This window comes from Parus major, chromosome 2 (assembly GCF_001522545.3).
Source record: "Parus major isolate Abel chromosome 2, Parus_major1.1, whole genome shotgun sequence".
Taxonomy (NCBI): domain Eukaryota; kingdom Metazoa; phylum Chordata; class Aves; order Passeriformes; family Paridae; genus Parus; species Parus major.
In genome coordinates, this window is record NC_031769.1 from 48,527,072 (window position 1) to 48,540,087 (window position 13,016).

Consider the following 13,016-nt stretch of genomic DNA (forward strand, 5'->3'; position numbering starts at 1 on the left):
TTTGTGTTTAATGGCCTGCAATGAGCATGGGGAGAATCAGAATGATTCAGAAAAAAGAATCAGAAAAAGCAAACATAAAATCTTCTGTAACAGACTTGACAGGCTCTTAGTAACTTAAAACATTTCTAAGTTTTTGGGGAAGTGGTAACAGGCACTTAAATATACAAGCTAAAAATTAAAATATACCTCTTGTCGCTTTCAAAAAAAAGACTTCTTGGGCTTGAGCCAGCATAATAAGACTGAGAGTCCCAACTGTGTCTGGAGAGATGTCCACTGTAGGTTCTCGATTCAAGGCTGACAAAACTGTGTCTTTAATGTGTTGAAAAGCACCACTAGCAAACTAAGTGAAACAAAATAATACATTATTATCCATTCTTTTCATATACATTTTCTCACAGACAAATACAATACATATAAAAATACAAAAAAAAAGTTTATTTGGTGTATGGTCTCCCACTTATTGTTTAGCTGCTAAAACTACTCCTTGTGATCTCTTTTTCTTGTAGTCACTTACAATGAGACATTTATCATGACAGACTATAAATAAACGTATATTGGTTACACCTAACAGCCTAAAATTTTAATGTATTCCAGAGAGAAGTAAGAGATTATTACTGTAATACTTGTGGAAACTAAAATTTATACTAGCTAAAATTATGAAATCTGAAGCTGAAGGTTTAGTTACCAACTCACGTGAGGGAAAGAGTATGGGGAACTCTATAGAATTATATCCTCCAAATCTGATAAATGAATATGAGACACGACCAGGTACACAGCCAATCCATCTTTGCAATTAAGAGCAGGAAAATATGTACATATATATTTTTATATATGTGTATATAGTCTTAAAATTGAGAGATACTTGTTTGATGTTTTAAGAATACTAATTCTGAATGCAGAAGCAGGGAACCCCTGTACCTGATAGTGCTTAGCTGCAGCTTTTAGTCCTTCATCGTTCTCCAGATTCTGTTCTGCTGCAATCTGGCTTGCCAGTGCTCCACAGTTGAACAAAACACAGGTCTTCTCATATCCCAAACTTGCCAGAGCTGCAAGCAAGACAGACAGCCAGACTGTTAAGAAAATAAACTTCAGTTCTCTAGCATCCTTCAGATGAGGCCAACACTACTATTATCAGTAAAGGTATCAACAGTTTCAAGTGAAAACAAACATACAAAACCCCAATCTTACTTAACTTTTCAAGTTGAAGTCATCTTCATTCTGAAGCCTTTACAAAACCTAAGTTAGTACTACCATGAAATGTTTCCAAGTGAGCAACTACAGAAAGTGACAAAAGCATAAAGAGCAGTAGCATGAAAAGGTATATCAAATAATTTCAAAGTCTTTCTAACTAGAGTGCAGCTTTTTGGCTCTTGAAGATTACCAAGTCATCATCTGAAATAGGAACTTGCACACATTAATCATTTTGCAATAACTAACCAATTACAAAGACTTTTACATATTCTGTTTTCTATCTATTGAAATGTAGGGAATTTGTACTTTTAAAGCTAGTGCTTCAGGCTGAAAATGCTGAAAAGTATTTTCTTTATATATGTACTGAAACAGTTAATGATTTACTTAATTAAAACTTGATCTCACTAGACAGCAGTGTAGACTGCCCAGAAGCAACTCCTGCAGTACTTCATAGACCCAGAGGATGGAGCCCACACTTCTGGAACTAGAAATACCTGAACAGGAGCCATTTTGAATATTAATTGCTTTCAAAAGCAACTGTTGCCCTATGCAAGTGCTGAAAAAAAAACAAATACTTTAGATAATAGTCTCCTACCAGCGTCAAATAGTGTCTACAGAGTCCTCTTGGAGAATACAGAAGTGACAACTAGTGAATTTTCAATTTCACAAATCCAGGTACAGTTATCCTTGAAACATGAAGGTACTAAAGATGATGTGTTTTATTTCACTGACATACAGCCTCCTTAAACAGCTGCATATTTATCTAATACCTCTCTGAAGCTTCTACGTTAGTGCTCACTAACCTGCGTTAAGTTTTCTGCAAGCAAACCTAAATCTGACATGCAATTTTTCCCATTTGTTTCCAAATGAGTTACAGTGTCACAGTCACTATTTTACCTAGATAATCTCCCTTCTGTAAGTTTATTTTCCAGAATTTTTCTAAGAATAAGGTCTTGAACTCAGACAAAAGTTGTTTAGACTATGAAAAGACTAAAACAGAAGACAGGAAAAAAAATACGGCTTGGAAGTTTCTGAAGTGCAGAATTACTTTAAACTGCCTCTCAAGTGTGATTTACTATAGCAATACAGGTTTTCCACAGACTCATATGCTTATGGCACTACCTATTAACTTAGTCAATATATTTCAGATTACATGCCATGCTGTGAACTCGGTCACTTTTCAAGCAGTCACAGTGTCTTTCAGCCACCACTGTGATACAGACTTGGGATCCAGGGGAAGGTGGGAAGCAAACAGCACCACACCAATAGCCAGACCTCTGAAGTCGCATCCCTGCGATGGAAGTCGTGGGAGTTTTACGCTGAATTTATATCTGGAAGCTCCTCTTCTAAGTCAAGAGAAATTCTGCTTCCTTGATTACTGATAGCTTTGCACTGAGAAACTTCACCACCAATTCTGATCTCCTTCTGTTAATTTCTTTCCACCAAGATCTGCTTCAGAATTTCAAAATTACCCTTATCCCATTGCTTGTTAACTAAGCATTACTCACATCTTAGTTAAAAACTTCTTTGATATTTGACAGACTGCTGCATAAATCTCTGGCCATCTACCTCACAGATTATTTAGACTAGTATATATATAAACCTGCAGACAAGCAAGCTTCATCAAGCTGCAGTAACTGATACCAAATTTATTCAAATTCTTATGGTAATCATCATTGTTATGGCTACTGAATTTCTTTTTACAATTATTACACATCTCTGGTGATTCACAGATTATGTTTACATCATAACGAAATATTCTGAACTTTACAGTGAAACAGATTCAATCCTCATTAAATGTTAGGCCTAAAGTAGAAAGAACAAACCAAATCCCGAGAAAACAAAAACAACCAAAAAAAAAAAAAAAAAAAAAAAAAAGCATCTTCAGAAAGATTTCCAATTATCCAGGACTTCTTAGAACAGTTGGAAAAAGAAAGCAAGGATCACCTGAGTACTCACAAGTATGAGGTGTACCGTTACAGATATAGCTCACGCAAGCACAACTGTTAACATGTGTATTCACAACATAGAAAACTGCCAACACTTTCAGTAGTTGCTAGTGGAGAGATGTATAAAGTAGGCAAAAACTTTAATAAAAATAAAACCAGAGTAAAGTTCAAACATTTTTTTAAGGCTTTATTTGAACTTTAAAATTGCAATGGTTGTCATGTAATGCTGACCATGATGAACACTTAGGTATAAATAGAAATATTAAAGAATGATGGCACACAACTGAACCGCTCCTCACTTACTCAAAAGGATTTAGTCTTACTTCTATACTGGCAAGTGTCCCAAATCCATTTCATGACCCTGAATTTGAAGTGCAGAATTGTCCCTCTATGATTAAAACAAATAAGACTCAAACTCGTTATGTTTAGGGGAGAAAAATACCGTATTTTTTCTTTCCAAGTGTTCAAATCTGTATGAGAATATTTCAAGAAGAAGTGATAAAAGAGTAATTTTGGAGCACAGGCAAATAATTCTATGCTCTTGAACAAACTGTGGTATCAAGACTAGGTCACTGAAGCCAGCTACCATCATTCCTCTTCTGGAACAGACTCACTCACTTATAAACACACTTCATAATAATCTTACTCATTCACAACAGGAAGAGCTGCATTCCCAAAATCTACCAAATCTTCATGTTAATGTGAGCCATTTTCATTAGTATCAATTGGAGTTGTTGCCAGAAAACATCTGAGAAGCAGGCAGATACAACTATCAGACTGCACATCTATTTGTTCCTCTAGAAATCTAATAAAAATCTCAATTTTATAAAAATTCTTAGCATGGTGCTTATTTGTTCATTGTCATTGTTGAAGTGATTAATTTGTTATCAATATAACTGAATTAATTTGAAAGCTATGTTGAGAATGCTAGAAAGACTATTAATTCTACTGCATAAAAATGTTCTCAAAGTTTAGTATAATTAATATTTGATTTTTTGGTACATTCACATACCCAATTTGGCAGATCCTCCAAAAAGTGATCCTTTATCAAAAGCATCTTTCCACGTAAATGTTACACAGACCTGGAAGTTGTGAAAAAGAAAGATCGTTATCTCTAAAATCAAATACAATCTTAAAATACCCCAAATTTATGTATTCAGTCCTTATATTCTAATTGCATAAAACCTTTCATTCACTTCTTGGAACATTACAAACATTCTGGAAGTTTCAAGAAATCATCAAGAAGTATTCAAAAAAAAATTATGCTACATTTTTTCCACCCTGTTAGTTTGCTCAAAACATTTCAAGCAGACAAGGCAGAAATTCTCACAATTACTTTTCAGCTCTGTTCATATTCTGAGCAACAGATAAATTTGCTTCCGAACAAGATACTCCTTTCCCAGAAAGTCTGATGGGTTGGTATAATCACAGTTTAAGGAAACCACTCAACCAGGCAGCTTCCAGTGAGCCTAATTACCCATGTATTTGGATCTGTTGTGCAATACCAAAATCCACTCATTATTATGAGTGAATTCAATAGCAGCATTATCAGGAAATACCCTCAGGAAAGAGAATAAAGGTAGAAACAGTGCATTTTATTCATACTTCCAGCATATACTTCAGAGGCAATGCAAATACTTCATAGAATCTGCTTTCAAGTTCCACAATGTGATTCCTTATTCACTCGATCAAGTATTGTAGTAACTGGTATCAAATCAGAAAAGACAGTAAACTTCCTCAGTTTAAAGTGCCAGGGGAGAATTACTTCAGAAAGAGCAACAGTATTGCTTGATGGTGTATTTTCCTCTAGCAGCAGTGCTAGTACAGGCTGTTCTGATCCCCAGCTGCATTGCTGTTTCCACTGACTACTTCTGCCCTTAGGTGGAACAGTTTACAGACATGCAGATCTTGCTAAGTCTTCCAGTTTTCCTTGTCTCAGAGTTTGTACATTACCATAGCTAAGGATTTGCTCACTGAAAACCAATGTGCAGTTCTTGGCTGCAAGCAAATGCAGCTACATGCAAAACTCATGTGAAAGTTAGAAACAGATTAAAATTACTTGTAACCTGTAAGACTGAAAGAAATTTTTTCCATTTAATCATAATATTACCCCTCTAAGTATGATTTGTTGATTTGATAAAAAATATATATACTGTCAAATTTGTAAACACATTGAAAGAAAACCCACACCTTTTTCCAACAATATACAGGAGCCTACAGATCTATTCCAGTCTCCACCTGAAGAAGCCTTCAACAGGGACAAGTCAAACTGAATTTCTCTCTAGAGACATGATTTGAAAGAAAAAAAAAAAAAAAAAAAAAGAAAAACCCCAAACTCCAATCAACACTGTACCTATATAAAAACTATGTCATGCAGAGTCAGGAATAAAGTGATAAGCTTTTTAATGGATTATTCTGTAACTGCTGTGAAGGAAACAAGATCATATTCCATCCATTTCTATAGGTTTTCCCATAGAAATGGGAAATTTAAAATCCTTTAGAACCCAGTAGGAAACAGATTTCCTGGAAAGCAGAGACTTGAAGAGGAATCAACACAGCCCAACTCTTTCTGTCCTAGACCACAGTGATCACTAGCCAAAGCCAAAATGTTTCTCAATATGTAAAACAGAGGCAACTACGGCCACTAGAGGTGACACTTCAGCATAGACTGTATGTGATCACTGACTAGAAAATAAACAGATTAGGAAAATAAGCCCCAGAGAGATTAGATGTCATGTTCAATAAAAGTACTCCTTAGAGGATTAGGTACAGGCTTGGAAGTCACATCACAAGTGCCATGATTCAGTAACTGATTTGGTAGTCTTCTTACCTGATTTTCAGAGAATGGAAACTTTGGTTCAATTGAACACAGCTGATCATAGTATCTACAAAAAAAAATAAATAACACACAGCCATTAGATAAATTAAATCAATAATTAATTTTGGTTTATTAAACTGGCATATAAAGTAGGGAGGACACAAAATTCCTACACACAAGTATGTTAAGAAGCTCATTTGTAGCAATGGAGGATTTGTAGGATGGACGACTTCTGTCTAAAGGGATTTTTACAGAAGAGGAACAAGTTCAGCAGGAGGTAGTTTTTCACATAACATGGGAACCCTGTCTCAATCAGAAGTAAAAAAGTATCACAGACAAAGCTGATCCAGATATCACTACCAGATGGATGGTGGATTAGAAAAGAGTACCATGCAAAGGAGTCTCTATATACATACAGGCAGACAGTGAGTACACTGAGTCATGCCCCAAAAGTAAATTAAGTGCAGCATTTGACACGTTAAAAATTGCCATATAATAATGGCATTTATATATTAGCTTTTACATGTTGTTATTGATCGTTAGTGTTTAGATATTGTACAATTTGTAACTCCTTTTGGCTGCTTATTAGTGTAGCACAATCTATTAGTTTTGCACCGTACAGGCTGTAGAAATAGTGGTGTGATTGATGTATTAAACAGTGGTGTGATGAATGTATTATATCACAGGCTTTAGCAAAACATGAAATGTTAAAATGCTCCTATGTAACTAAGAGAATGGTGTAAGGCAATTACGCTTGTTTCTCCCATATCAGCTGACCAACCTAAGTGATAAGATAACAGTGACACAGACCAGAGCACCAGAGAAGAATTACAGAACAACTCCTTATCAGGGAGTAAAACAACAGGATGGAAACACAAGAAGAAATAAAATATATAGACTTAACCCACAGGATGTCATAAGATAAGCTGGAGTGTAAAATCAAACGAGAGTTCCTGGAACATCAAAAAGCTCACAATAATGTTTGAATAATGTATGAAACATATGAATACATATGTACCCCCTGAAATGTAACAGTACATAGAGAGAACATTGTCTTAAGCTAAAGTGTGTTTTTTCACCTATTGCAAAAAACACCCCAGCACTGGATATTTGTCCCTTTTTATCCTATTAAATTTTTAAAAATTCTAAAAAGTGACCTCTGTTTTCCACATGACATAATATTAACATCCCACACTGTACTCTCCTGATCGGAACATGATAACCCAATTTCTCTGTCTTTGAAGTAGATACCATTTGCCTTGCACAGTACCAATTGTAGAGACTAATCATTGATAAAACTCTTTACTTGTAAACTCAATTTTCATTGGAATATATTTTAGTAGTCACAGTGAACAAAACCCACAATTTTTCTGTGCCAATATTTTGTCTAGTCACAGTGGAAGATATTTAAGGAAAGAATGCCAGAAAGATAATATACTGAATACAGTACAGTCTATCACACAATCTATCCAGGCAACAGTAAGGAATTCCAAGTTTTCCTGAGTGGTGCCCTACACGTGCACCATTTGTTAAACATGACAGGCTGGATGCAGAACAGGAAAACTTTAAACTGCTAGGAACATGTAACATGTGAAGCCTGTTCCCTATACTCTTCCTGTAGCACTGGCCACACAAGTATATCCTCAACAGTATAGTGGTCAAATTATTTAATATAGAATTTCTAGTCCCAATATATGAAACACATTGCAGTAATGGCTTTCACAGTCGGTGAAACAGGACTAGCATTGTTCTCCATTCCTTGCACTACTAAATATTGATCACAACAGATACAGGCAGAAGATGTACATACACCACCTGTGTTGTACAGACGATAAATGTTTGGTTAAAAATACCAAGAAGAATTTTCAAAATTATAGACAATAAAAATAGTATTAGTGTATTCTTCAGTTAACTGTATCCGCCAATGTGTATCAGACTACAGGTTTCTGACTTCAATTGAGCCACTGCAATTTAAGATACAATATAGCAAGCCATATAAAAAACTACAATAATCTGCAATAGCAACAGGTCTTCCACTAATAACTGAATTGAAAGAAATTTCTTGTAAGGTTAAAAAAAAAGTGCAAATATCTACTGTGATGGCAAATTAATCAAGATTGAACAACTTACCAACTTTGTGAAAGGTATAGTTAAAAATAATAACTAGCCCTGAAGATCACTGCAACCTATATATTTAAATATACTTCCTCCATTGCCTTTGTCTGGTCTCAACACACTTACTTTCACGTAGTATCACAAAGAAAGGGAGACTTTGCATGCTCTCTCCTCTTGACTCAATTTCATTTGTTAACCAAAAGCCGCCACTAAAGCCAAGCTGTCTTCCCACATTCCACGATTACACTGTCCTCATCTGCCATGTGGATGAAGTAAAGGAGCAAAGCTTGTCAAATGTCCTTGTGAAGCTGGGTGTGCCCAAGCCTTGGCTCCCTACAGACAGACTATTCTTTGTATCAACATAACCACAGACAAAATAAGCCAGCGAGGTGTATACTCCTCCTAAATAGGACTTTTTGTTTGGTTGGTTTTAAACAAGTTCAGAATTTAAGTTACTGTTTTCTTTACTATTTTAAGCATGTGATGTTATTTTTTCTTATTAGAGAACTTGAATTTCTACTCAAGATTTAAGAGTTCTTTCAAACTCTGCAGACAAAAAAAATCCCAGAACATAACCATGTAAAGTTTTTTAGTTTTATAAATATAAATGGTATAAATATAAAAGTATGCATAAAACTAAACATATAAAAATGGTAAATGAAGATGTTACCACAGAACAGCACAAAACTATCAGTACAAAACCAGAAAGTAACTACAGAAGGAAAAGCCACAGTGGATGCACAAGTCAGTTACACACAAAAGATGACAGTAAATACAAATGTGTAATTTAAAATCCAATTTACAGTAATTTGAACTATCAAGATACAGAGAACACAGGGCACAACACAGACGAGTGTTGTGTTTGGCTGTGCCAGTGAGGAACTACAACTGAAGCAGTCTAAGTGGGGGCACATGTCAGCAACACAGCTCTAGTGCTCAAAATACAGCACTCTCTCATCAAAACTGGCACTGACACTCCTAAATGCTAGTAAAAAACAGCCATCAAATGAGTAGGAAGTCAAGGTTTAAATCAGAATTTAACTAAAATATATGTATTGCATTAAACTCAAATACTGTGCCTCCTCCCAAGAATCATAAAGAAATGATGAATAAAGAAAAAGAATTTTCTTTCTTCTTTCTTCAAAAGAAAATCAAAAAGACCAAAGATCTGTCTTTGCTCTTCAAGATAAGAACCAGAGTCCTGAACTCACAGCTGGAAACTACAAGTGCAACCTCCAGCCCCAAGAGAATCTAAACATTCAAAATAAAATCATGCACACCACCCCCACACTTCTTTTTTCTGATTTTCTTTTTTAAAAACAACTGCAGGATTTGTTAGCAGAATTAAACAAATTAAACTTGCACCAATATTCCACGTCTCCAGAAAAAGGAAATTAAGTCCAGGCTATCTTTAATACTGGAGGAAGCAAGGAATCCCTTGAAGCTGTAATTATACTCAGAACTACAAAAAAGAAAAACACCACTAAATCAAATCTGCTATGACAGAATTTAAGGGGAAACATCTGTACCAAGCTCACCTACATCACCTTCAGAGCACTCTGATTCTCACGAAACAAAGTTAGCTTGGAAGCAGGCTGAAGTCTTTCCCAGTCAGCCAGTGAAAAGGGGTAACATCTATCTCAAAGGCTTCTCTAAGAGAATCATTTGCATTCAGCAGTTGAACAACAGCACACCACACACTTTCAAGCTTTACTGGTCAATGCTTGTCTAGGGAAATGTGGCTGCAACCAAGTTCATTTCTTCCATTTTTTCCAAAATTAAAAAAAAAAATAGTCTGTGGTGACTACTCAGCAAAATAAGGCTTCTAGAAATTACAAAACCATGGGCAAATCCTAGATTAGTTAGCAGAAGACTAAGCCCTCGTTTCTTAACAGTTAAATGGTCTACAATGCTCTACTAGGTATTATGGTCTATAAAAAACCACAAGGAAGTAAAACTATGCAAAAGGCAGCCATGTTCTAATTAGTTCTTCTAACCTTACTTCACCCACAGAGTTTTAAACTCCAGCTTCCATGAAATTAAACATTAAGACTGATTATTGTTCTTAAATACCAACAGGAAAACACTGGAAGTTGGAGAGGCAAGGAGATTTTCAAAGGAAACACAAGGCAAATGCAAGGCACTTGTGTATCTCAGCTGGATACTTTGAACTTCTGTGCAGACAGTTAAAAATAACTGTGCCTTAGAGAAAAATTAAGAGAATATATGTCAGGATAGTCTTACAGAGTAAGAGCAAACTTATTTTCTAGCAACTGTAACAAATATAAATGGTCAGACATGAACCAAACATTCATAACTTGTTAGAAATAAGGGAAAACATACATCTTATTACTTTATCTTCTCTAACTTAATTCAGACCTTCATTTTATTTCACTTCTACTATATAAGGAGAAAATACTCTCAAACAATACAATTAAAAATGCAGATGTTTTAAGAGAGTAACTTCTGCATGTGAGGAATAGCACTTCATATTTACATCAGTTCAGAGCCACATTCAACACCTCCAGTCTACTGGGCTAGCATCTGGGCCAGCTAAATTCATCTGCTGATCACTGGCCACCAGCAGAGAGAACAGATCACTGCACATGGAATTGACCCAAAGCTGGTAATGATGCAATTGCAAGTGGTTTCCCTTGATTACTCAGAGGGAAAACCTGAGGTAAGGTTGCATACTATGGATAAATGCATTTACTAATCTGCTGGCTCTAAAAGAGGGAGGTCCTGCTCAGCCTCTTGGCTTTCTGCAACACTACTTTTATTTATTTTGCACCAGCTCTGATGTTCATCTGACCCTCCACTGAACTCATTCAAGTTGCTCAGAATGCCATGCATACATTGTGCCTTCCAGAAAAGGTGTAAGGATCAGAACTGAAAAGTGGGCTGCCTTCTTTTAGAGCTGCAGAGCAACTGTTAGGGAGAAATCGCACAATGTGGCTGGGCCACACAGATTTCAGACAGATACTGACAACAAACCTGACTGGCACCTTCAGAAAAGGAAGCTCAATTCCAGCATGCAAGGGAAGATAATAGTATGCTTTTCAATTTGGCTAGCAAAGTTCCTCTTTCAGTTCACAGATGCTCACAATTTCCCTGACCTTCAAAGGCATAAACACAACTACCTTCAAAAGCATACACAGCAGTAGACAGAAATAGAACAGGGAACTACAAAGCTACTGTAAAACACAATCAGCAGAATCAGAGCCTTTACAACCCAAATACTCAGTGAGGGGTTGATAAGCTCGAAAATCATCAGTAACTTATTTCACAAGACTTGCCTTCTTTTTAACAAGGCACTTGTCAGGCGCATTTTGAACGTCTCCAGAGATGGAGACTCCATGTCCTCCCTGGACAGCCTGTTCCCATGCTCTGTCACCTTCAACATAAACAATTTCTTCCTCTTGTTGAGGTATAGCTTCTTCTGTTTTAACTTACGGCCATTGCTCCTCATCCTGTCTCTGGGCACCACTAAGAAGGGACCAGCACCACCCTCTTTAAACTTACCTTTGAGGTATTTATTGGCACTAATACAATCCTTTCTAGTCTCCTCCAGATTAAACAGGCACAGCTCCTCTTAAGAGAGATACTCCACACCCCTAATCATCTTTGTGGCTATCTTCTGGACACTATCCAGTAGCTCCTTCTCTTTCTTCTCAATACTGCAATCCCTCAGTGTTTTAGAGAGATAGGACAATGGAGCTGTAAGTCCTAATGCAGGCTTTATGCACATCACCAGACAGAAGACACAGATGGATCTTCTGCTCATCTAACCTATGGTAACTCCAGCATCACAGAGACCACATTAAACTTTCTGATAGCAAACTGTGTTAAGCAGAAAAAAAAGAAAGGATGTGACTTTGCAAATACATTAAGAAGATGCTAAATATAGAAAACAAAAGGAAATCATGCCGGTAACAAAATACAAAAACAAATCCATACACAGAGCTGAAAAGGAAGTGAAAAGAAAGCTTTAATAGCAAAAGGTAACACTGAAAACAAAGAAACAGCAACCCTCTATGGAATACAAAACCGTCTGTCATGGGTACAAATTGGAAGAGAGGAAATTTACATTCGGAGAAACTTCTTACTGTGAGGGAGGTGAGGCACTGGCAAAGGGACTTGCCCAGGGAGGTTGTGGATGCCCCAACCCTGACAGTGTTCAAGGCCAAGCTGGATAAGATCCTGAGCAACCTGGTCTAGGGGGAGGTGTCCCTGCCTGTGCCGGGGGGGTGTTAATGTTGGGACTAGCTCTTTAAGCTTTCTTCCAAACCCTCAACGCTCTGTGACTTTACAATTTCCACCTACATCCGAGAGCTACTGGCATGACACAAACACTGGAAAGGGGATGTTGATGGGGACAAGGCCTCCCCCTCCCTGCGCTGCCATCATGTGACGCCCCACGACACCCGAGCGGCGCGGCGACGGCCGGGGACCCCAGGATGCTGCAGGACACCCGAGAGCCGGGGCGCCTGCGTCCCACAGGCCGCCGGAGCCGGCCCGGCAGCCTCGGCAGGAGAGGCCGCCCACACCTGGGCCCGCCCGCACCTGGCTCCGACACCGCCACGCCCAGGGCCCGGAGCTGCCGCCGGGGCCCCGCGGGGCATCAGGGCTGTGGGAGATAGAGGAGAATGGAGGGGGTGGGGGGTTTCTACCTGAGGAGGGTCTCCAACGCGCTCTCATGCTTGTCGAGCGGGCGGCCGAGCGCGCTCTTGCGGAGCCTGCTGAGCTCTTCGGCGGCGCGGCAGTGCTCGGCCTGCGCCTCGGCGCCCGGGTAGCTCTGCTGAATGAACTTGCAGAGCGGCTTGGCCAAGTCCACCTCCGAGGCCTTCTTCAGCTGCACCGAGATGAAGTTCGTCATGGCCGCCGCCGGGCGGGCAGAGCCGCCGCCGCCGCTCACTCGCCGCAGCCTCGGGCTCCCCTTCCCG

General features: G+C 38.2%; 1 protein-coding gene across 2 annotated transcripts in view; it reads right to left on the reverse strand.

Moving 5' to 3' along the window:
- PDCD6IP (programmed cell death 6 interacting protein) overlaps nt 1-13,010 on the reverse strand; it is a 31,252-nt gene extending 18,242 nt beyond the window's left edge. For both annotated transcript variants that reach the window (XM_015619379.1, XM_015619378.1), the window contains exons 1-5: nt 12,744-13,010; nt 5,971-6,025; nt 4,153-4,222; nt 919-1,046; nt 187-340 (exon numbers count right to left, since the gene is read on the reverse strand). In XM_015619379.1, coding sequence (XP_015474865.1) covers nt 187-340; nt 919-1,046; nt 4,153-4,222; nt 5,971-6,025; nt 12,744-12,949 — 613 coding nt within the window. In that variant the 5' untranslated portion in view covers nt 12,950-13,010. The remainder of the gene's footprint in view (nt 1-186; nt 341-918; nt 1,047-4,152; nt 4,223-5,970; nt 6,026-12,743) is intronic.
- Between the last annotated feature and the right edge of the window lie 6 nt (nt 13,011-13,016).